General features: G+C 44.4%; 1 protein-coding gene across 4 annotated transcripts in view; it reads left to right on the forward strand.

The window, feature by feature from the left end:
• The window catches only part of ppp1r12a (protein phosphatase 1, regulatory subunit 12A), a 45812-nt gene extending 25409 nt beyond the window's left edge, over positions 1-20403 (forward strand). Inside the window, exons 9-25 of one of the 4 annotated variants that reach the window (XM_084573439.1) lie at positions 326-450; positions 2141-2365; positions 2653-2744; positions 2946-3059; positions 3810-3962; positions 4515-4688; positions 5740-5898; positions 6686-6776; positions 7154-7327; positions 7420-7588; positions 9472-9587; positions 9682-9747; positions 11004-11138; positions 12778-12882; positions 12968-13015; positions 13848-13898; positions 18466-20403. In XM_084573439.1, coding sequence (XP_084429565.1) covers positions 326-450; positions 2141-2365; positions 2653-2744; positions 2946-3059; positions 3810-3962; positions 4515-4688; positions 5740-5898; positions 6686-6776; positions 7154-7327; positions 7420-7588; positions 9472-9587; positions 9682-9747; positions 11004-11138; positions 12778-12882; positions 12968-13015; positions 13848-13898; positions 18466-18552 — 2084 coding nt within the window. In that variant the 3' untranslated portion in view covers positions 18553-20403. The remainder of the gene's footprint in view (positions 1-325; positions 451-2140; positions 2366-2652; positions 2745-2945; positions 3060-3809; positions 3963-4514; positions 4689-5739; positions 5899-6685; positions 6777-7153; positions 7328-7419; positions 7589-9471; positions 9588-9681; positions 9748-11003; positions 11139-12777; positions 12883-12967; positions 13016-13847; positions 13899-18465) is intronic. The other 3 variants (XM_084573440.1, XM_084573441.1, XM_084573442.1) reach the window with 3 other exon arrangements.
• Positions 20404-25735: the final 5332 nt, after the last annotated feature.

Here is a 25735-nt window from a genome sequence, read left to right on the forward strand (position 1 = left end):
CACACACAAAAACGCTTTAGGAACAACTCAAAAAAACATGAAGAACAGCACAAGGTGTTGACCTGGCCTCCAAATTCACTAGATCCCAAACTGATCAAGTATCTGTGGGATGATCCACAGAGGCCCCTCCCCTCAAAGGCCCCCCACTAACAACATTATGTTGCCAGACACCACAGGACACCCTCAGAAGACGCATGTCCATTCTCTGATGAGCCTCAACTGTTTTGGGAGATCTACACAATATTAGAAAGGTGGTCATAATGTTATGCCTGATCGGTGTTCATGACAATCGTATAAGTGACGACTCTCTTCTCGACGCCTCCAGAAAAGAGCAAACCTACAGCAGCGGTGAGCAACAGCACAACACCCGCCCCGACAAGTATCACAGTGTCATCGCCGACCGGCCCAACTACTAACCAGGTGACGACCCCCACTTCACCAGTTAAAAAGGTACGACCCGGTCCTACCGTCCTACCGTCCTACCTGCCATGAACACAACGTATTTGGGGGAAAAAAACAACAACTCTCCAATATGCTGTTTTACTGATTTGCAGCATGTATCATAGCTGATACTTTAGGTTTACATTAATTAGTTTAAAGTTCATAATCCAGGTCATCACTGTCAAAGCAGTGACCACTATGTTGGATTTATTTATTTTTTTTGCTCAGAATAAAACTAGGCCTTGTAAGGTGTCCCACTTTTGAGTCTGCTGCCCTCTCCTGGCCAAACGAGGCCAAACATCTGCAGACTATTCTGCATTTCTAATCCACCATCGGCGCTCCGTGGCCACTTATCCAAGACTTTCTGAATGTTATCTTTTTTTTTTTTTTTTTTTTCCTGCTTCTTTTCTTGCAACAAACCTTTGAAGCCTAGTGCTCACAAACCACAATGTCGTCCTGTCTAATAAGTGAGCTAAACATAAGCAGTGTGTCCAAATAATGGGAAGAAACAGTCCCAGACTGTGACGGTGGACATTGTGTGTTGTGACTAGGCTTTAAAACACCTGTCCGTGCTCATTGAGAGTGTTTCTTTTACTGCTGCTTCTGTCTTATTCTGGCCTTTTCTCTGTCTCAACATCTGTCATCGTCCCTTCCTACCCTACCCTCCCTCCTTCCTTTCCTCCCCTCCCCTGTCTGCATCTGTCTCATCTTGGGCTTCTTGTCTTGGTTGGCTTTAGTTTGATTGTGTTACTCCCCCCATGCCTGTGGCGGAGCCAGGCTGTCCTGCATTGTGGCGTCAAGGTTTGCGCAAAACTGGCATTTCTCTAGTGCCCAAAAAACCCATGGTGAGGCGTTGGTGTGCACCGGAGTTGTTTTCTCATCCTCACATGCACCTGTGCACTGACGACGTACTAAACACTCCCTCTAACCACGCTGGCGTGATCCAGGAAAATAGAAGGTTTTTAGGGTTTTTCCACAAGCCTGGGTTGGAGACTAGATTACAAAGATGTTCTCTCCTTATTTCCCCGTTTACTCAACGCCATCTCAGACCTGTGTCGTCTTACATGTCCTACTGTTGGTGCATCACAGTAAAAGCCTTCCTCTGGCGACTGGGCAGGTTGCTTTTGTTGTGAATAAATTGCAGCTCGAGCCTCATTAGCAATTTCTACTTTTCCGTTCTGTATTGTAAGATGGAAACATGCTCACAAGGAGGCAGCAGGGCGAGCATTATCAACCACCCACGGCGGAAAAACCCAAATACCGGTTGACCCTTCCTATAGCGGACTTTCACCCATTAATGTTTCATGTAGTAATCACCAAATGCACCGTCCTAATCCTGCTTTCCCCTCGTTTCTGTGTGACTGCTGTGTTTTGTTTAGTTCGTTGTTTTCTGATGTTTATGCGAAAATGTGGCCAGAGCCTTTTGTGAGAATGTAAGTCCTGGTGTTTCAGAGAATAGGAGATACTAGTCTGACTCAGGTGAATCTCAAAGTGTTCGTACTTCTCTCAGCTGGCATGAAATATCTCATTTGGGTTTCCATCCTTAAAAACTAAAAGTTGCTGCCCCTTACAGATTAATCCAAATCGTTTTTTCTCCCGATTGACTTTTGCGATACTTACCAGAATGACTCCTTTAACATCTTTACACTTCTAAGACGGTTACCTGAAGGCGTTAACTAAGCCCTGTCCACGTGTTCAGGTCGCTCAGCCTGCTGGAAAGGTCTCGGCTAAAGTGGAGGACGAGAGGAAGGACGAGTCTCCCGCGTCGTGGCGCCTGGGTTTGAGGAAGACGGGCAGCTACGGAGCGCTGGCCGAGATCACGGCCACCAAGGAGGCTCAGAGGGAGAAGGACACCACGGGGGTGATGCGCTCGGCGTCCAGCCCTCGGCTCTCGTCGTCCCTGGACAACAAAGACAAAGAAAAGGTCAGGAGTAATAGTCGGACCCCTGTCACTGACTTCTAAATATATAAACTGTAGTATAACTGATCAGCGTGACTCAGGAGAGGCCAGCTCTGTACGATGGTTTGTTGCTCTTTCTATCTTCCTAGCCTCCCATCTTTAACGCAGGTGCAGAACGTAGTGTCGCCTTTGCGCTGCGTTCAAGTGCATCTTCTAGATCCAGTCGGAGTCGCTCTGATGTGGCCATAACTAAATAACACAAATAGGACTGATTGTCGCCAACATTTCCTCTGTTGTTCTGCTGCCTACAGGAGAAAGACAAAGGAACCCGGCTGGCCTACGTCGCCCCAACCATCCCCAGACGACTGGCCAGTACTTCAGACATTGACGAGAAGGAGAACAGGTGAGCTGAGCGGCTCCGTGCAGACAAGCGTTGGCATGAGCGGCTCCTGTTACTCACTGCTGTGTGTTGCAGGCAAACAGCCGGAATGCTGTGCACGTTTTGTGTAGCCTCACGCATATGTATATGTATTGTGCAGAAAGGATTTAGTCATGAAGGGGAACGCATACCTCTAGGTACAAATTCTAGCTTGTGGTTCCCTAGGGACTCGACTTCTCTGATACGTAGCGGCTCCTACACCCGGCGACGCTGGGACGACGACCTGAAGAACAGCGAAGGAAGCGCATCCACCAATAGAACCCCCAGCTACCAGCGCAGGTTAGCCCCCCGCCCCCGTAACACAAACCCGAAAATCCTCCGCCCCTCATCTCGTCATCAGATCCCTCCTCCACCTGATCTGATGGTGGCGAACCGTGATGAGGTTGACTTGCATAGAAATCAGTGATTAATTGCCTCATCAGAGATTTGTATGTACATGCTTCAGAGCAGCTACTCAGAAAGCAATGCAAATTAGCCCGACGCCTCTGTCTCTCTCTATCACTGTCACTGCCACAGAGTCTGTTGCATGACCGTACCTGTCCTGTCAGGTTGCTGTGCCTCTGAGTATTGCAAGGCGTTACTCAGATATTTTAACGAGGCCTAGAAACTGTCTGGAAAATCCGATAAATCAAATTCTCAGGGGTGTTCTCGGCACAGAACCGAGGCATGGATTATGCTGCATTCATATCATATGGGAGAAACGCTGGCTAAGAGCCACCTAATGAAATCACCTGGGTTTTCAGGTTATAGAAACTTGCTTGGGAACTTGTAGTTTCTTGTTTTTCTCTTAGTTTTAATGTAATCAACCAAGACGTCCTTGAATCTAGTGAAGAATTTACTTTCCAGCACAATCAAACATTTAAAATCCCCACTCCCATATGACATGAATGCACCACTAGTGTGTCAAAGCTTTATAGTCTCAAATATGTATGTTTCTTGTACTGTATATATATATGTGTGTGTGTGTGTGTGTGCGCTCCTTCACCGCTAACATGCCTCTCTCGCCCACCTGCCTGCCAACACCGCTAGCACCTCCCATACGCTAGCGCTAGGGCGGAGCGGCAGCACGCGGGACGTGCCAGCCAAGTCTTCGTCAACCTCCAGCTTGGACCCTAACACCTGTAATACTAAACCCTGGCAGCCTCCCGCCTCCCCCTACCAGTCTTACAGCATTTACCGCAGGTACACCAGCCTCACCGGGGCTCCACCGCCTCTACACCCACCCGTCCTTTCTCACTCTGCATCTCCCTGCTCTGCTGGAGTGCCAGCTGTATGCCTTGTGCTCCCTGGTTGCATTTCTGTTTTGTTTTTGTTTTTTTATAGATCTTCTGGATGAAGCCTGGTCAAGATCAGGGTTATTAAGTCATCCAAAATATTTCAAGAAAGGTCAAATTTAATATTTGCCTGGATTTATTTCAGTTTGCCTTTTTTTGGCTGCTACAGGCAGCAGATGAAACTCAAAAGGCAGCTTTTAGTTAGTTATTAATGCAGTACTGCCTCTGGAACTGCGGAGGAAAAAGATGTTCCGCGTCCCATCTGATGTTTAACTCGGCAAACAACATCAACAGAACAAATAAGGCCTCCTTATGGTAGAGAATATAATAGAGATGGAGTGCAGTTTAAGTGAAAGTGTCGCCCTTTTTATGTCTCTTTAATGCATCCAGCGATAGAATTTCAATTAGCTGCAATCACACAGCGCCGCTCCCGTCTCACTGATGGCTCTTTAACCCACAGCGGCTCTTTTGGCAGACGACACGAGGACTTGAGCTCCTCGACCACATCCTCCTCCTCCCCCTCCTCGACCACCACCACCTCCTCATCTGTTACCTCGCCCACAGGCCATCGCGGCCTGCTCTCCAGCCTGGGCTCCTCCTCCACTCGCACTGGCTCCACCAGTCTCACCAGCAGGTACGAGCGTCGCACCTGCTGCAGAAAATGAGCAGGAAAAAGCAGATTTAAGACATTAATTAACCAGTTTCCAGTAGCTTCTGCGTATGTAACCGTGTCTATAAAGCTGTAGCAGCTGCTTGGCGTTCTGGATTCACTTTCTGACTTTCGTTCCACTACACCCAAGATGCAAGATCTGTATCTTTAGCTTCTCGCAATCACGTAATGTACACATGCAAAGTTAAAATGATGTTATGCTCATCTCACTGGCAAGAACATGCATAGGAATTTGCCCCAAGGCCTGCATACATCAATCCGACCTCAAAGACCTCATATTGCTCAGATGAAACCACCACCACCACAGATACTGCAGCCAACCGGTCAGCTGGCACTCACATTCTGCACATGGTTGAGAGTTAATCACTCTTCATACCAGCAGATGGCAGTAGTCTGTATTCATCATTCAAAAGGGGAAACTAGAAGAGGTAGAATAAGTTTTTATTTTGTCAACTTTTGTCATTTTTGTTTCACCCGTCGTGTGCTGGTAAGTTGGTTTTATCTCTCTACTACTGGCTTAACAATAAATGCAATCAAAGGTTCAACTAGTGGCAGTGATGAAGGACACACCACCGAAAACACTCTCTGCAAAATATGTATATCAGTCCTGAAATACAACTAAAGTACTACTGCAATGCATCTAAAAAAGGCTAATGCTAATGCTAGCAGAGGAATGGTCCAAATCCTAACAACTTCACCAAACGTTTATGTCGTAACAGAGAGAAGGACACTGCACATCACGTCACATTGTCAGAGTTATTAGACCACTATTATTACTGTCCCGCTTTGTGGAGTACTAGTAAATGCTGTTGATGGTGCTGCGTTGCTGCCTGTTTTTATACAGGCTATACATATCTGCAGCTTGGCGTATGTAGCGCACTAGCGGTCTGTTCTCAGGTCAAGAATATAGATTCATTCATTGTTCCAAAGCGTCTTTCCTCATCTAACATCAAATATGCCCAGTTTTCTAAAAGCAGCCGTTGGTCATGAATGTTGCGTCTGTGTATATAAACAGGTACTGGTCAGAGGAGAGTGCAGAGAGGGAAAAGGAGAGGGAGAAGGAGTCCGCCGCGGTCATCCCCACTATAAACACTGGCTCTACTACGACCACCACATCTACCACTACCACCGGCATCACTACCACTGGCATCGTCACTGGCTCTGAAAGACGCAGGTAACGCCAGAGCTTCAGATTCAGATCGCGGGGACGTTTACATAATATTTATTTACTATAAGCTACTCAAGGAAAAGCATTATCGGCGTGAAAAGCCGGCTTTTCAAGCAGCAAACCGGATGCATTTCCTCTTGTTTGTGTGCGTGAACTTCAAAGCGCAAAGGGAGAGTTTGTCCGTGTGTTTGCATGTGTGGATTTGAGTGGGGTCGAGTGTTCGTCTTCCTGTTGCAGCTCTGAAATAAGCCACCTGTCGCAGTGGGAGTGGGGCAGGGCCTTTTTTTCAAAGCCCGGGCTGCTCCGGCGACTTCTCCTTTTAAGGAAGGTGGACAGAAGCAGCTCTATTTTTTTTTTTTCTCTCTCGCTCTCTCAAGGCCGAGGCTCTGATCCGTAACTGATAGGAGTTCATGCGTCTTTGTGGCCAAAAGAGGAACGCTCCACATTAAGAGTTTAAAAGTAAATTGTTTCCTGTTGAGCGGCTTTTACTCAGAGAGGGTGTGGAAAAACAGCCATGATTTGTTGTTATATTGCAGGAATATCTGGCTTCTCGTGTTTATTCTTTTTTTTCCTCACTATTTTACAAATGTAATCGCTTCTAAATTGCTGTATTTATGAAACTGAAGCACGGCCGTTTACTCAAAACCAAATATGATCTCAACAGCTACGCTCGGCTGTAATTTAAGTTTCTGCAAGACGCAGTGATGACAGTGATAATAATGATGGCGTATTAATGGAGAATCTCTTTTTAAGAGTTTGTTAACCTCTCAGAGTTTCTGTTTGTGTATTTCAGGTCATACCTGACGCCAGTGCGAGACGAAGAGTCGGAGTCTCAGAGGAAAGCTCGCTCCAGACAGGCTCGACAGTCAAGGAGGTCCACTCAGGTTAGTTAACCCGCATCCGCTTTCATATGTGGACACTTTTATTGTTTCTAATTTCCTATCTAATCAAAAATAGCAGTAATGAGCATGAGGACGGTGGAGTCCCGCGTCAAAACATGTTCATAAACGTTGAAACTCTGAAAAAGTTGTCCCTGGTTCATATTAAAGTCATAAGACTGCCTGTCATTTAACAAGCTGTCAGAATTTGAGCTGTTAAACATGATTGATATCTAATGTGCCACCTGGTTTTATGTTTTATGATGCCAAACATCGAACGTCATAAAGCACCAGTTCCACTCCAGGCCCACAACTTATTTTAAGATTGATTGTGGCTGTAGAAGAAAGAAACTAAAATGACCTGTTTTTATTTTTGTTCCCAGGGTGTGACTCTGACTGACCTGCAAGAGGCTGAGAAGACAATCGGCCGTAGTCGTACCCCAAAGACCCGGGAGGAGGAGAAGGAGGAGAAAGAGAAGCAGGACAAGGAGAAGCAAGAGGAGAAGACGGAGACGAAGGAGGACGATTACCGGTCGAAGTATCGCAGCTTCGAAGAGGTACACTTCTCCTCCTCCTCCTCCTCCTCCTCCTCGTAATAACGTCACAGTAATACTCGAGTATATTTCAACCTCTCCTGTCTTCCCTCCAGCGTTACCGGCCCTCCTCCTCCTCCTCGGCCATCTCCTCGCTCAGCACTTCCTCCACCCCTTCTTACTCTAGCACCACATTGTCCTCCAGTTCCAGCTCCCTCAACAGGCCTAACAGTCTGACGGGGATCACCTCCTCCTACAGCCGGTCCTCCAGAGACACAGAAAAAGGTCAGTATCTGTCTGATAAGATGAGCTGAGCTGCAGGGTCCATTATTTATCCCAGACATGGAGACGGGATGAGTCAAGATCTGACGGCACATGATGCGTTTTGAGTTTTAGCCCTGAGCTCCGTCACAGTTTCATCTTATATAGCGTCAGTGAATCTTTACAGAAACCAGAGCCTCAGGAGAAGAAAATCTTTCCTGACCGATCTGAGTCCTGATTCGATCTCACAGTTTCCTCCCCTGGAGATTCAGAAAGACTGTTCCTTGTATTCTCCCAGATCACATGTTCACCATGAAAGCTAGTGTAGTGAGGAGAGGGTAGCTCGTACCTCGGCTCTGGAAATATATTTTTCATGTTGATTTTGTCTCCAGGAAACTTTTCTCTTTTCTTTTTTGTTGTTGTTTTGTTGCAGCCTTTATCCGAGTGTACTCTACGTAAAGATATATATATTTTTTTGGAGTTGTAGCTGGTGGTATTGAACGACGACCTCCTCCTGTTACAGCACCTCACCAAATATCCACATTGCACAATTTACAAATTTGCTGTCCGACTCTTTTCACTTTCCAGAGTAAAGTTCTTGCACGCAGCAGACGCGTTTGGTCACGTGATTTTTGGTTCCTCCTCTTCGATTTTCCACGCTTTGACTACAGGGACGTGGTTTTGTTTTTATGGCAGAACTAAAATAAGTAACTAGATTTTAGACAGACATCATTTTTCATTTAGATTTACATCAGACGGAAATTTCGGTGCAGTGGCTCAGAGCGCAGCAGGGATACTGACAGAAACAATAAATACAAGATATACATATAAAAACTTTTGTATAAAAAGATAAATAAAAGATAAATATATTGCACAGTCTAATTACAGGGTAATATTTCAATGCACAGAGGTCCTTACATGACTACAAATCATGGTCGGGCTGAACCCTGATTCCGATCATTGGCTGCTGCAGCAGGAACATAATTAATATCAATACTTCCCAGTTGATAAAGGTGTTTACATACGTAGAGTGCAGAACTGAGATGTGGCGACTGGTGTTGTGAAGCTTTTCCAAGCTGACTGTTATTTTCTGGGACAATATTTTGAGTTTAAATCGTTTTCCTGTGGCTTTTTTTATTTTTAATGATCAGTCCCTTCCCGTCGCTGTTCCTTTAAACCTTTCACCTGTGACAGCAGTTCACAATGAATCATCACACCTGCAGGAGCTGAGGTGTGACTTCTCCTTTTTTTTTTTAAACACGACTTGTCTCGGTGTCATCTCTTTTTACAGTTCTTTGTCTGGAAATAAACTCTCATTAAAAGACAAAAAAAAGAGCTGATTCTGATTTAGGCTCAGCATGTCGACGGCTGCCTGCTGAAATCCACCTGATTTCTGTATCCCTCCCCACAGGTCCACATTCACATGGGCAAACTGCCACACGCTTATTGAGAGCATCGAGACAGAAAGGGGGATTAGGTTGCTTTTTAAATTAAGCACCTCTTCTATTAAGGAATAAATCCGTGAAGCATCTCTGGGAAAGTAGAAAGCGGCTTTAGTCCGTTCAGCTGAGGGGGAAACAACTGACCACTTTGTTCTGCAAGCGGGGCTTTTTTTTTTCTTCTTTCTTTTTGTTTCTCTCTGAGCCTCAGCCAAGGTGGCTTGTCGGAGTAGGGCCTCGTGCAGTTGAATCATTTCCTCGTTTAATGTGAACTTGAATTCCTGGCAGGATTAATTGGGTGTTTGCGCACCGTTGGTGTCAACGTCAAAAGGGTTAAAACCCTCGGGGGGTCAGAGCAGAGGACAGAGGTCGAGGGCTGATTACTTAGAGGGCGTAAACGTGACGCTTTCGTCTGAGAGCTAGAACATGATCAGTGGTTTTAATCTTGACGTTCTGCTCGATGCACAGAAGCGGACAGGGAGGAGAAGGAGGGAGAGGACAAGTCGCAGCCCCGCTCCATACGGGATCGCAGGCGGCCCCGCGAGAAGAGACGCTCCACCGGGGTCTCCTTCTGGACTCAAGATGTAAGATTATTTAAAGTCGCCGTTTGATCTTTCAGGCAGCAAAAAAAGCCAAAAGCTGAGTCTCATCGTTTTTATTTATTTTTTTTAATTGCAGGGTGATGAAAATGACCCTGACCAGCAGTCGGACTCAGAGGAGGGTAGCACTAAAGGAGAGCCACAGGTAACTCATCTTACACACACACACACACACGGCAGAAAGTTGAAACCGACTTAAGTTAAGAGCCCTCCAGCCTGTCGAACAAATCAAACTAATCCGGTCGTTTTTGATTTTCACCCTTCTGCTTTTATTAATCTATTCTGGTCCTTCCTCGTCTCTCATCTCATGTCGCTGAGGCCACTAATCTTTGATATTCGCCGCTCTGTCTTGATGATTTCCTGTAGCCCCGCCACTGATCTTTGCTCCTCACAGTTTGCAGCCTTTGAATTTTTATCCCCCGCCCTCGCCCTCGCCCGTTTCCGTCTTCCGGTCATTGTCTCGGCTGCTGACGTAACCTTGCAAACTCAAAAAAGCTCTCTCGGCTGCGGATCAGTAGGGTTTTGAAACAGGAAAAAGTGGAACAAAAACGCGTTTTGAACCCTCTGTGTATAATTTCTTTTGTGCACGAGCAAGATTTCCACTCCCTGAACGTCAAAGACCATAAACAAGCTGTGGAATCCAGTAAAATGCGTTCAAACTGTCCACGGGAGATGCGTCGTTGTGAAAAGAATGCAAAAGCGGGAGAGCTTCCTGTTTTGGATGGGGAGTGAAACAGATAGACGAGGAAGAGGCACGCCAGCTGCTCTCCATCACTTACAGTAAAAAGGGTGGAGGAGCAGCAGCGGCGGCGGCGGCAGCAAAGAACACGAGGAAATAAGCTGTTATCTCTGCAAGGAGGTGCAGAGATAAGCCTGTGCAGCTCAGCTCTCTTTACGTCCTTTTCTTTTTGCACCAAATTAACAAATATAATTAAAATAATCAGAAGCTGAATCAGAATGCTTTGCTAGATGATGGCCAGAGTTTTTCTACATATTCCTCCCGTGTTATACATCCCGAGTCGAGCCCTGAATAGAGCCAGGCGGTCCGTATATATATCTGATCGTTTTCTTTCCCTGGAAGCACTCTCAGGATTTTCAGATTGTGGCATTGTTGTGTCACCGCCCTCCGTCGGCCTCGGGAAGGAGCGTGCAATTTTTAAAATAGCTGCAAGACCGACCCCTCCGCCCCGGGCCTCCATATCTGATGTCGGGCTCCGTTCTCAGCCGCTGCATGAGCACAATGCGCCTCGAGGCAGTAGCTTCGTGTGTGTATGTGTTTTTGCATTTAGAGTAGTGTGTAGGAGGCTGACTGTATTTGGAGTGAAGGTCAGGTGCTAACTGATTTCATCTCTCTGCTTTGCGCATTATAACACTGGCTTTGTTTTTTTTGTCTCATTACAGAGTGACAGACTGTCCAGGAACGAGAGCACTTCATCCTTAGATCGCAACGACGCTCTTTTCAGCCGTAGCTACGGCGAGAGTCGAAGGCCATACTCGAGCCGACTGGACAGAGACGACACCACTGACTACAAGAAGGTACATATTTACTGTAGTTGCTCGTCCAAATCTCTTTATGGGATAAAATATTAGAAAATACCTGTTCCTCTTGAGCTAAGCTGCAAAGCAAATTAATGCTGGGCTTCAGCAACGATTCGTTTGATTTATCTATCGATTATTTCATTGATTAATCTTTTTTATTTAATTTACCACCAAATCAAAGTCACGTCACATATCATATTTCAAAATAAAGTCTTTGTAAGTTTAACTTTCACGTAACGATACCATACATCACTAACGTTAATATTAAGTGTAGAGATGTAGAGAAAGATCTTTACTATATTCTGCCATTACTTAGCATTAATTAGCTGCTCCTTTAAATTGAAATGTCCCAGTTAAGTTGGTTCAGGGCACCTGGTGAGGATGGATCCTGGATGCCTCACTTTTGAGTTTGTTTAACAGCGACTTCCACGTACCCCAAAAACCAACAAACTAGATTAACAGGCAGTTTATACTACTAATAATTAGTGGTTAATACTATGACGATAACGCAAACACCTACACAGACCCTACAAAGAGACTAGCGCTGTAGCTCACGTGCACCTCCCCAGAAATGTAAGAGCTGTGATTGGTCCGCTTGGTGGTAGCGCGTTTCCGCTTTAGTATTTCCGGCTGCTTCTCCATCTCCATCCCAATTTTCGAATCGATTGCTTTGCATCGATAAAGAATCTGTGAGGTTAACTGAGGAGGTTTGGAGATACATACAGAGACATTTGTGCTGCTCGCCTTCAGTGAAAGTGAAGCAGGAAGTAGAAACAAAAATGAACCCGACTGGCAAAAAAAGATACAGCGCCGACTAGTGTTTGGGTGGCGTTGTTACAGAGACTGATGAGCGCACAAGTATAAATGACTCGCACCGACATTGGATATGTTCATAGGTCCTAGCGTTTCGGTTTCCACGGTAGCATATAAGCACCTTGGATTGAGTTGGGAAATTGCTTGGTCACAGTAGCTCACTTCTGAAATGGCTCACAGGTGAAATAAAATAAAAACTGTAAGTAAAAATCTATAAAAAATAGTATAAGCAAAGAATTTACAAAATTTGCATATGAACAAATGTACAAGAAGTAGAGACAGAGGTAAATATATATAATATTATACACATGAAGGGTTAATAAGGTAACATGGAGTTATCTGTTGCAGAAAGGTGAGTTGTTGTTGTTGTACAGCTGGACTGAGTAGGGGATGAATGACCTGTCCTGTAGCGTCTCGTTGTTTTTTTTAAGGTCGTAAAGCTGGAGGAGCTTCTCTGTTGCTGTTCTCGGCTGAATCTAATTTGAGATCATTGTTTATTTGTAATTTTTCTCCACACATTACTCAAATCTGTTGTCGTCCAAAGAAGAAGCTCATCCAGTCCATGAGTCACTTTATTAACTTAACCGGAGGACGAGCACGTCGATGTCTTCCAGTAAGTCGACATCATCAGTTTTGATAATGTCGTGCCGAGAAAAATTTCCCGTCGCTCCTTGTCGTAAACAACAAATAACAGACATCCTTTTCATGAGCGCGATGTTTAATAGGCTAGCACCAGAGCGGGATTAACAACAACCTCGCCTTAAAAGGATTGATTTAACGTGACCGTCCTCCTCCTCCTCCTCCTCCTCCTCCTCCTCCTCAGCTCTACGAGCAGATCTTAGCTGAGAACGAGAAGTTGAAGGCCCAGTTACGTGACACGGACCTGGAGCTGGCAGACTTGAAGCTACAACTAGAGAAGGCCACACAGGTAGGAAGAACACCTGCTTCCTCAGATAATAATAATAATAATAATAATAAAGATGTCTGATGTGTTTTCTTTCTTTTCGTTGCAGAGGCAGGAACGCTACGCTGACCGATCACAGCTTGAGATGGAGAAAAGGGTAACGACACCTCCTCTCTATTAGTAGTAACACTATTAACTTTACCCGAAAGATGTGTGTGTGTGTGTGTGTTGATGTTGACGGTAACACTACCAATGGGTTTATGTCTGAAGGTAACAAGCAGGCCCCAATATCATCTGGGTGGTGGTATGATCATGATCTTACCCTGAGTTTTTTTTGTATTCATATCCTCCTCCTCCTCCTCCTCTCCCTCCTCCTCCTCCTCCTCCTCCTCCTGCTGGCTGTAACGGGACTCCAAACCCAGAACACTGCCACCTTCTCTCTTGTCACTTGTTTTTGAACCTCAGAGGCAGCGTGTGGTCACCACTTTTCCCCAACAGACTGCTTCGTTTTGTTATTTTTAGAGTGTTGTTTGTTCGTGTCGGTTTGCGCAGGGAGTTGATCGATGAACTGCTTTTCGAAACGGACCTGTGCATGCTGTGTTCATTCGGCGGCAACGCTGGCTGGCGTCTTCAGCTGTAGCCATGACATCTTCACACGTGGATCTGTAAAAACCTCATCCACGGTTCTCACACATAAATCAAAAAACCTGAATAACTCAACATGCAACACATCCTTTCTAATCATCTACATCCCTCAGATTTAAATCATAAAAACACGTCACTGTGTGTATATATTTATATATGTATGTAGGTGTGACCTGGCTGTTGCTTGCAGACGCCTCACAGAGATATGTGTGTGTTCAAGTGTGTGTGCTGCAGCTGCACCCTCACCGTCTTCCACAGCTCTCCTTTAACGTGTCCGAGCACCGACTGTCCCGCTTAAATTGCGTTCACGGCTGACGCTTTTCCTCCTCCTTCCCCCCCTACAGGAAAGAAGAGCTCTAGAAAGGAAGATTTCTGAGATGGAGGAGGAACTTAAGGTACTAACACCATCACCACCACCACACAGACGCACACACACACACACACACACACACAAAAAAACACAGAGGGTTTCATTTTTAAAGTTCTGCAGAGCTTCGCCGTCATTTCTGTCAGCCCGTGAGTCATTTCTAAGGTCTGGGAGCGGAAGTGAGACGCGAGCGGTCTGACAAACAGACGGGAGGTAAATAAGTCGGCAGCTTTTATTATGAGCGGCTTTATTAGACGGTTAACGTCTTATCTCTCTGTAAATAAATGTCTTTTAGCTGCTTGCAAGGGGATGATAAGGTAATGCTAGAAGAACGGGAAAAACTTGATGGGGTTTAGAAAGTAACTAAGATGCATCGTTTGGAGATAAGTTTAGGAAAGAAACACAGTTTGTGAACTTAAAATACCAAATTGTTGTGAATATAAAGGCGCTGTGGACTCTCTGGGGGCAACTTTATCTCTGAATTCACCCCGTCTGCAAATTGGCGGAGAAACACGACGTTCGGTACCGTCGTCTGCCCCGTGTCTTTGCCGACTTGCTTCCCACATAACCAGAGGTGGCAGAAGTATTCACATTCAGTACTTAAGTAAAAGTACGGATACTTGTGTAAAAAGTACTGATTCAACTCCTTTACTTAAGTAAAAGTAAGAAAGTACAGGCTCTGAAGTGTGCTTAAGTAAAAAGTAAAAAATATTTTGCCATTAATGAAACAATTCATCCGTTGATAATTTTGCAAAATGAAAAAGTTCTAGCAGAATAATCTAGACCAGTGGTTCCCAAAGTGGGGGGCGCGCCCCCTCGGGGGGTCGCAGAGCCATTGCGGGGGGGGCGCAGGGCGCAGATCAAATTAGAGGGTAGCAATTTTTTGGGACGCCCACGAGTCACGGTATTCCCACGGGAGTCATTTTCACTGTTGGTAACGTTATAAGGACGGGATAGAGCAAATAATCAACGGGAGCGGACAGGGCCGGGACGGAGGACGGAGGACGGAGTCGGAGATTAAATTAAAAAATGACGCTGCAATGCAGTGAGTGCGCCCAACTTTAGACAACAACATAGGGAGCGGGACAGGATTTAGGAGTCTTTCTCTCGGGATTTTGCGGGACAGGAAATCTTTGGGGGGGGGGGGGGAGTCACGTGATCGGGATATGACAGGAGTATTTTCTTGGGCTCGGGATGGGATGGGAGCGATGAGATGGACAGGTTTTTGACGGGCGTCAAGATTTTCCTCATGTACCAAAGGGGGTCCCCGCAGAGAAAGTTTGGGAACCACTAATCTAGACTTAATTGACCAGATGTCCTGCATGAGCATCTGGATAATTTTTAATAATAAATTGAGGGTTACTGGGTCGTTGTTGTTTTTAAACCGCTAGCTAGTGTTAGCTATAAACTGTCAAAACAATGTGTTCCCATAGCATTGCTAACGTTGTAAACTAGCTTCCAAAAAATCCTCATAAAGCTAATGATGGCAACAGAAATGAATTTGTTTTTTGTCACATTAGACCAGTAGTTCTCAAATCGTGGGGTCACTTTCAGTATTACTGTCTTTATTGATGCTTGAACGATAAACAAGCCTCCAGTCACTAGGTGGCAGCAGAGCTCAAACTAACCAACTGGCTGCCTGTTCAAAACAGTAGAAGAAGAACACAGGAAGCGCATCGCCGGCTCTAGTCATGTCCAGTCCGATCATGTCACGTCTTTTACGTCTTGTCATCCGTGGAGGTTAAAAAAGTAACAAGCCTGTTTTTCAAATGTAAGGAGTAGAAAGTAGATGGAAGTAAAAAGTCGTCAGAAAAAGAAATGTACTTCGTTACTTCCCACCTCTGCACATAATCATCCAGATTTGATCTTATTCTGGCCAGTCCTGCCTGATGAGTTTGTGACGCGACCAAACAATCTGGGCTGAGGTCTGGACCGGGCTTCTTCTTCGCCGATTCTGCAGAGGGGTGAATTTGGGGAGGCGTCTGTCCACCACACGTCGCTGTAGTCAGAGAAAATCACTGCAACTTAAAGCCTCGACTGGTCCATTTTTATGTTTTATTTCATCGAGCAGTTGCCGCATTTTCACCACTCAAGGTTCCTCTTTGTCCTGAGAAGCTGCTCACGCTGAGGTAGGAGCTAAGTAGTAGTACTAAGGTTAGGACAGATGCTAGTAGCTTAAACTCGTGAGGAGGATCTTCTGCAGCTCAGGAGTTTCCAACAAGTGAATACATCTTAATGTCAGGGCCGTTTCTTCTCTCCACGTTCACCTGCTGGTCAGGGCTCGTCTCAGGTCAGCCGCTGTAATCCACGTTGACCGTTTAGCATCTAAGGCCAATTAAGTGTTCCCTTTCTGGAGGATTTATTGATTTATTTATTTGTTTCTTTCTTGTGTGTTGCTCCATGGCTGCTGTGATAATGAAGTGTGTTTATTTTTAGGTGGTAGGCAGCCCGGTGCGATCTTATCAGTGTCACTTTTCCATTCTGTCTACAAGCATCACGCCGAAACCGGGAAAAGCTCTTAATCATTCCTTCCAAAAACCTGTCCCCATTTTCTAACAGTCTTCCTTTTTCTGTTTTCCCTTGTTCCTTCTCTCGCCCCCCTTCTTCTCTGTTAATTTATATTGTCCCGTCTTTCATTAATCCTCTCTCTCTCTCTTGATTTGTCTCACATTTCTCCCCCTCCTTCTTCTTCTTGTGCCGCTTTCATCCTCTCTGCCTCCTCCTCCTCCTCCTCCGTCTCTCTGTCTCTTTGTTCTTCTATGTTGTGGTTGTTGTTTCCTCCTCCCCTCCTCCCTCCTCCCTCCCTCCCTCCTCCTCCTCTTCTTCTCCCCCTCCCTCCTGCAGAACCTCCCCCAGGTAAAGCAGGTTCAGGCCCTGCGGCAGGTCAAGGAGCGGCTGCAGGCTGAGAACCGGGCCCTGGCCCGCGTGGTGGCGAAGCTCTCGCAGTCGGCCTGCAGCCAGCTGCCCACCGTCGACCTCTAAGCCACGTCCGTCTGTCCACCATCATCTCCTCCTCTTCTTCTTCTTCCTCCTCCTCCTCACTTTACCCCCCCCCCCCCCTCCCTCTTTCCTTCCCATTCTTCTCATGCTCCATTCGTGCTCTGCCCCGCGCTGATAGACAGGCAGGTGTCCAGCCGCCCAACCACCCACTGGTTTTGTAAACTCCCCCTTTTTCTGCCTCCCCAGAGCTTTCGGTTTTCAGATTGGGGAGGGTGTCTGCTTTGGTTTTGAAGAGCAGGACACTTCTCCTTTCACAGTACGCGACCGTCGGGTGCTTTCCAAACCTTTTAATCTTAAATATGTAATAAACTGATTAACGCAGACTCAGGTAAGTATTCTACTCTAAATTTATAACAAATTATTAATAAAAGCGCTCGAGTACTGTGAAGGAAAGTGTCCTGTGTGTAGATGCTTTCATCAGAGGGAGTTCAGTTGTTCAGTTTGGCTTGTTCTGGCTTCTTTGCATGAAGTGGCTTCCTACTACGGCATCAACTCTTCAGGTTGAGACCTCCCCACCCGTGAACCTTTACCACATGATGCATGCAGAGACGGGTCCATTTGACCTGGTCTGATATCCAGTTTTAAGTAGCGGTCGATTGTCGTCTGTGATCAACAGAGGTGGACTGAAATCTCTCTACAGTTTCTAAAAGAGTCAAGCAGCCTCAGAATAAAAAGCTTGAGCAGGTTTATTTAATTTAACAGAGGTTTTATCCTTTAAATGCATAAATTTATGACGCCTGCACATTTTAAATCCAGTCGTATATATAAATGCTCATATTAGAGGAACAGTTTTATCTAAAACAAGGGACTCCTTGATGGACAACATGCTCTAATTACAGTTGACCGGAAGAAGCCACCTGTGTGGAGCCAAGTCCTTTGTTTTCAGACGATGCCTGCGTCATGCATTTGCATTTATTTATAATTTGACAAGTAATAAACTTCCCGTATTCGTTTCAACTTAAAAGCCCTGCAACAGCAGCAGGACGGGATTATTAGACTGTAGATGTGGACGCTACGACCACGACCACGTCTGCTATCATGGGACAAAATCGATTTAGAAATCCAGTTTAGAGACGCTTTCATATCCGCTCATGGGACGGCAGATGGTCCCGGTTTGTGAGGAGCCCACGCTGCGACCGATGCTCTCAGCAGATCAGATGAAAGCTCCTCTCCTCTTCCTCCTCCTCTTTTTCCTCCTCCTCGTCTCTGCTGTGTGTGTTTTTATTTTTGTTTATTTGTTTTTATTTTATTATCTCCTGGCTGCAGCCGAGCAGCCGATCAGACTCTCTGCATGGCTTTCTCAGGATCTTTGGCCTGTGGTGTGCCCGCTTTTACTTTTCCTCTCTCTCTCTCTTTTGACTTGAAACAAAGATTTATTTAGTTTGAAAATTTTGGGGAAAAAAAAGGGAGACCGTGTGACTTGCTTTTTTTTTTGTTTGTTTGTTTTGATTTACACAGGCTGCAATTAACAGTTTGTTAAAAAGAAAAAACTAGTTTGACACGTGTCCAGACTCGTCTAAGCCTTTCTCTCTCTTTCTCTCTCTCTCTCTCTCTCTCTCTCCCCCTCATCCCTCTTTCCTTTTCTTCCCTTTCAGATGCTCCCGGACTTGAAAGCAGACAACCAGAGACTAAAGGACGAGAACGGAGCGCTCATTCGAGTCATTAGCAAGCTTTCCAAGTAGACCAGACCCTTGCCCTGCCCCACCTTGCCCCACCTTGCCCCGCCCTGCTCTACCCCACCCCGTCCCAGCCCAGTCTTCTGCACCACCCCTCTCTAGCCCCCCATGGCAGTGACTAATGGAATTGCACATTTAGATATTAATTGCAACAGACATCAGAGACAAGACTCCTTCTCTCTCTCTCTTTTTTTGTTTTAATTTTTTTTATTTTTCCTCCTCCTCCTCCTCCGACTCTTAATCTCCTTCTTGCACCTCCACCTCCACCTCCACCTCTGCAGCATCCATCCCTCCATCATCTACTATAACCCACCCCCGATCGATCGATCGCTGCTGTCCCGTTAGAGAGTTTAAAGAGCGAAAAGAGAAAGAGGAAAAAATTAAAAAAAGACAAAAAGGGTTGCGCATGTAATAGCGTCGTGGGCGGGGGAAGCCTGAGAAAACTATTTAACCAATAAGCCTTAGTTGTACATAACGAGGAAAAGCTCTCTCTCTCTCTCTCTCTCTGAAGAACAGATATTATCCAACACACTTTTTAATTTGTGCCTCTCTCTCTCTCTCCGTCTCTCTCCTTTATCGTCATGTCGTTTCCTCTCCTCCCCGTCTTTAAAGTGCCACTCCTCCCTGATATCAACTCCTTTGTGGCTCATTTTTATTTTTTTTTTGCTTTCCTCCTCCTCCTCTTCCAGCTGAAACACATAAACTCACCTCCCTCCCTCCCCTTCTATCTCTCTATCTCTATCTCTTTATTTTTGTGTGCGCCTTCCTCCAAGAGGGGAAAAAAAAAAACAACAAAAAAAATCTCGCTTTAGCGAAACGAGGCGGATCTGGTGGAATTTAAGCTTTCACTGTATGTGCAATATGCATTTTTTTTTTTTTTTTTTTTTTTTTTTAAAACGCTTTAATAACGAGTCCATCACAACAAGTAGGATATATTTTTTTCCTCCTCCTCCTCCACTCTTCCACCGCTTCCATCGTTTATTCTCCTCCCTCCTCCTCCTCTTCCTCCTTCCTCCTCCTTTTTTTTTTTTTTGTTTTAAGTTTGTAGTGTAGTCAGTTTATACTCTGTATTTCTCACTTTTGTTTTAGCAGGTACTGAGTGATGCTGTATATACCTGTATGTATTTGTTTGAGACCAGCACATGGCATGCGTTTATGGTTCCCGTCTGTTACTATTAAAAACTATACAAATTCCAGAGGACGACAAAGGTGTGTTTTAATTCTTTATTATTATTATATTATTATTTTTTTTTATTTTATAGTCTAAAGACATTGGATGCAGTACACCTGGACGGCTTCCAATTTAAAATAATTGTGAGATTTAAGACGAAGAAGAGAGAGGAAAAAAAAAGTAATCGCTTCACTACATTTCACTTTGTATTTTTGGAAGAGTGCTGTTCATTTTTTTTTTTTTTTTTTTTTAAAGCTGTAGTATTATTATAGCTGAGGTGTTGTCACTAAAAAAACAAATAAAAATAAAAGAAAGAAAATAGGTATTGCTAACCCAGTCCTTTCTACAATGTCTACATGCACTGTCGATGCCATGTGAGGAGTCTCGATGTCGGGGGTTGATAAAATAAAAAATAAAACGCCGCCGTGAAAATATTCCACTCACCTGAGAACGTTTTATGCATTTCAGTGGCCTTTTTTTAAAGGATATTTTAGCGAAAGAAAGAAGTCACTGCGGATGGACTGACGGCCATCATCTACTTTTTTTTTTCCTTTATTATTATTATTATTTTTTTTTTTCCCCTCATCATCTTGTAAAATAGGTGTGTGGCTTAATACATGCAAGCTGTGCTGTGACTACCAACCACTGAAGAGTTCATTAAAAATAAACTTGTACATTGTAAAGTTCCAGCGTCTCTTTATTTCCTTTTCTGTCTGTCCCTGAATTCTAACTCTTTGGGGCAAAATCTGCTCCAACGAATGATGCTTAGGTTAACATTTCATTTACAGGAACTTGTGTGTTTGTGTGTGTGTGTTATGTAACCCTGATGAACCGTTTAGAGGCGGGCTGTTGCCGCATCCAGAAACCAGAGATGAAGCTAAATGCTAATGATATTTAGCCGATAAGCTATAAAGATAAAGATACACCCTCTGAAACTGTTTCCTGAAGAGCGTTTTTGAAGCTCAGTGTGGTAGATCTGGCCGTCGCCATCTAGGAAACACCTTAAGCTCGTTGCATAGTCCTTCAGAAGCGAGGAATTTGTGTTTGTTTTGTCCAGGTAATTTATGCTTCACGAGAAACTCAAGTGCCGAACTCCAGGGAAGTCCTCATAGTTCATTCAGCGTGCACCCACTGCGTGCAGTTAATGAGATGTTGCGCTGTGGTTTTCTAGGGGTACTGAACTGGAATGGCGTCACCTTAAAGCAGGGGTGTTGAACTCATTTTAGTTCGGGGGCCCACGTACAGACCAATTTTATCTTCAAGTGGGCCGGACCAGTAACACAACAGTATAAAAACCTATAAGTAACGACAACTCTAGATTTTTTGTCCTCATTTGTTTTAGTGCAAAGATGAACAAGTAAGATTAGGAGAATGTTTACGTTTAATAAACCATCCTTCAAAAAAAGAATAAAAATTAAATTTCATTCACGCAGCGGGCCAGATTTGACCCTCTGGCGGCCCAGTTTTGGCCCGCTTGCCATATGTTTGACACCTGTGTTTTAAAGTATAGTCACCCTAAAGGTTTCCAGGTTTATTTTATTAGGTGATGTTAGTTCTTGTGTTCCATCTTTATTCTGACCCAATATCCCTCTATAGTAAACCCTTAAGGCTTACCTTTATTATGACAAAAAAAAAATATCTTTTTATTTAGGCATGTCTTTTTTGAGTAGGAATCTGAGAATAAAAAGGTTTCAAGTGGCTAAAATACTAAATTCATAAAATGGTTATGTAGGAACTGAGGTAAACAGAGCAACGTCTCCGTGTCTACTGCAGCTCTTGTGTCAGAAGACGTCATTTTCTGGTGAAATAAAGTCAAGGAAGTCATTAGTTTTAAGTGTTTTTATTCACCGTTTTCTTCCAGTAGCTCCAGGGAACAAAATGCCTATCATCATTTACAGAAAATTAATTTACAGAGAATTAATCGACTATTTTGAACATTAAACTCATTTATGTGAATGTTTCCTGCTTATTTTTATGCTTTTAATTTTCTTTTAGGTAATTCTTTTGACGATTACTCACTGGAAATGAACAATTTATGGATTTCAGCTTCATAAATGACCTTTATTAATAGTTTTGGACCTTAATTATTGTCTATTATCTATAGATTTAGTTTTTAACCCAACGTATTATTTCAAGTTTAAGACAATAAATTAAAAATCATTTATTTAAAGTGATTTTATTCAGTTTTCTAATCAAAAACATCACATTTTAACATCAGTCCTGTTTGTGTTGACCGTCCTGTTGACTGTCACAGCTGCTGTTCCTGAATCGTGCCAGTAGATGGCGCACAGCTTTGCAGGCTCAGTCAGATGCATCACTGGAGGGGGGGTTTAGGCCTTCAGTGCGTTTCTGATTTAACACTTCTCATGTATATGTTCAAGTGTAATAAAACACACATCTAACACGTGTAAATCCTCAACATGAAGTTCAACAACACCTCTGGCTGCTCCTCTGCTCTTCTTGAACCCAGATAAACAGCACACAGCTTAATTTACACAACAGTTTGATTTATAGGACTTCACTCTAGGTCCTTTCCCTGGACGTGTCCCGATGAGGAGCCCCACTCTTCAGATAGTCAGAGTGCTAAAGTGCGTTGCTTTATCCACTTTCCGTTGCCTCAGCCGTGCGGTTGAGAAGTCTGGTTTGTGTCTCGTCCGCAGCACGGACATGCCTCCTGCACCGTCTTGAGAAAATATGTCTTTATAAGAAGGACCCCGACAGCAGATTAGAGGAAGACGGATGTTTTAAACGAGCCCAAGTATCTAGTGGTTTGATTTAATGCTGCATTTCCCAAACACAGGCAACGTCACAGCTGTTATTTACTAGGAGGTAACTGGGTTCTGGTGCTTAACAAATTTGAGTTCACTTTAATCCAAACTTACGTCAGCTACGCTATAACTGGAACCACGAATGTATGCGCAGAATTTCACAGAGAGTAAGTGAGTCATTGAGCTATAAATATAAAGATGAACCCTCTAAAATGAGCATTTTTGAAGCTCAGTGTGGTAAATCCGGCCGTCGCCATCTTGGCAGCGCCTTAAGTTCATTGCATACTTTGCGAAAAGCGAGAAATTTATTCTCAAGAACAAGAACAAAGTTCGTTCTGGCCAGGTAATTTATACTTCACGGGAAACTCAAGCGCCGAACTCCAGGGAAGTCGTCATAGGCCCCTCCCACTGCGACATATGTCACGCACGCTAAGCATTGTGGGAGACGTGGGAGTCGTTTTTGGCGACCGTGTCCGTCCAGTACGCCGATCTCTACCCAGGACAGATTAGCGGTAACACTGCGAATACTAGCATCTGGGAGCTCAGTTTCCGCATTGACCACACCCACTTCCAATTGCTAACCAATCACATAACAGTTGGCGGACAGGTCACGAGGAAAAAGAACAAACTTCTCGCTTCTCGCGGAGTATGTGACAGCCTTTAACTCCAGGCTAATTAAATAAAAAACGTAAAGCTATAGCAGGCAGGTGATGCTGAGGATGGACGACTAGCAACCGCCTGTCACTCAATAGAGGCCACGCCCTGAATTATGCCTAGCTTGAAGCTAATATAGCAAATATTCACCTGCTAGATATGACTTAATGGCTATAAAACAAGGACATTTAACGTGGAGGTCAATGGGGATTGACTCGTTTTCGCAGCTAGCCTCAAGTGGCCATTTGAGGAACTGCAGTTTTTGGCGCTTCCTTTTATAGCCACAGAAGTTGCTGAACAAAACTTTTCTTACTTTTTTCAGCTACTATTGAGCATAATTTTCTTACTTGGACGATTTGACCACTGCATGATGATGGGAAACGGCGTGCAAGCCGCTCAAAATCATGTGGAAACTCTCAGTGGAGTTAAAGACGCTATCGCTGCGTTTTACTGCCCATGATGGTCATTCTCAAACGATGTGTTCATACTTTTGGCAACATCTGCAACGTGCTTTGGAAGGCGGAAAAATTTGGAAAAAGAGACGTGACAAGCAACAGATTTAATCAGGAGCTTTAGAAACCCCTAAAAACCATTTGTCATGATTGCCGACTGGCCTCTCTGAATCCTGACAGCAGAGATGGCGTGCTGCGCTCTGCCAGGTTGGAAACCGTCCATAAAGTCGGAATTAGCTTCTCGCAGGGACGCTCTCGCTCATCCCCCTTCCCCTCCCAGTTTGTGATTTTAACCACACACTGGGCGAGCAAAGCCTCCTCTGCTCCGAGGAGGAACGGCAGCAGGGCTTCTGTGAGACGGCGAAGGACGACGGATAAAACGGCGGCTCCGGTCTGAAGCTAAGACGGCTGGAAAAGAAAGGATTCCACTTCTGAGGATGCATCTAGAAGAGATGTCTCTCACTCTGACTGTGGTGCCAGTAGCTCTAGGGAACTAAATATCCTCCACTGAGGAGGTTATATATCATCGTTTAGACGAATGAAAGCGAATTAATGACTATTTTGATCATTAAGCTAATTTATGAGAATGTTTCCCGCTTCTTTTTGTTCTGAAAGTCAATTGAAATGATCAATTTGTGGATTTTAGCATCATAAAGGACCTTTATAAATAGTTTTGGACTCTAACCCTTTATACAGAATACAGATTTATTCAAATAAACCACAATTATTATCTATTGTTGGAGTAATGTTTAGGAAAATTACAATATTTCTGCAGAAACAGAGGAAAAAAACGTAACAGTGCCCGGAAAATCAACTAAAAAATGTAGTTTTTAAACCAAAGTTGTATTTAAATGTAAGAAAATACCACTTGATCCAACTGGATTTATTAACCGACTCATGCAAACACAATTAAATGATCTTTTACTAGTTTTTAGGAAAGAAAAAAGACTAGTCAAGTGTTTTTACAGCTGACTCAGCTCTGGAGAGCAGCAGAAGAGGAGGTTGGTGCACTGACCCGACCGGTTACCCCTCCATCCCTGCCATCACCACCAACAGATGGCTCCCTGCAGATGGCGCCTGGACGGGGTAACGGACAAACCCGGGAGCCAGACAGAGGACGAGATCCGCGGGACAAAGAGGAGCCTTCATCGAGCAGAGGCGCAGTCAGGGCTGTCGACGGGGGGAATTTGCATCTTTTACTGCTTTTTCTCTGTTTTATTTTCACTGCTTTATTTTCACGGGAAGTGCGTCACCTCAAACCTATCCCTCTGTTTGAACTTCCTTCCTGCTGCTGTAGCTCTGCTGACTCACGGGAGGATTAAACCGCAGCAGGAAGTTCAAATCCAGGATCATCTGGTGGAAAGCAGGGCAGCGAAGCGAACAAAGGGCTCTTGAGCAAGGCACTTAACTGGCTCACATTACGTGTCCTAATTACTAAGAATTATACAACTCATCAACGGCCAATGCTTCAGCGTTGTTTCTTCATTGCATTTCAACTCCCTGAGATGATAAGCAAAGTTTAATGTTTGCAAAAGCTCACTTTTAGCTACACAACTTTAAAGAGCAGCCAAATGTTGATGTTTTTGTATGCTAATATGATTTTAATGCTTTTATTTTGCTGAAAGCTGTATTATATTAAAGTAAATGGCCTCTACATTATCACTTAACAGGCTGCGAAGGTTAGAAAAATAACAATAATGGAACTAAAGTAGTTATTTTAAAAGTGTAGTTGGCTTTAATCTGCACTATTTTACTATATTTTCAAAAATAAACACTTTATTTCTGTTAATTATGACAGAAAAGTCTCACTAAAGCCTCCAAATGCATCAAATAACTGTGCAGCTTTGTTTCTCATGCAGCCAGCGTTACCATTTCAAACCCTTTCTGGAGCTGTGTAATGACCCCGGCTCGGTTTAATTAATAAAACACTCTGCAAGTCATCACTGGGTGCCGATGCATTTCCAGTAACTCTGCACGGCGTTCCTGTGATAGTCAATCCCTGCGCCAGCACAGGTTCCTCCGCACGCCGCCATTCAGACCTGCTATAGGCGCTTACTGTCAGGAACCTAATTTCATGCTACGATAATAGCCCTATAGCTTAGCCATGATGAACGGTGTGAATCTCATGGCCGTGTGGCTTGTAG

Source organism: Chelon labrosus (genome assembly GCF_963514085.1).
Source record: "Chelon labrosus genome assembly, chromosome: 23".
Classification (NCBI taxonomy): Eukaryota; Metazoa; Chordata; class Actinopteri; order Mugiliformes; family Mugilidae; genus Chelon; species Chelon labrosus.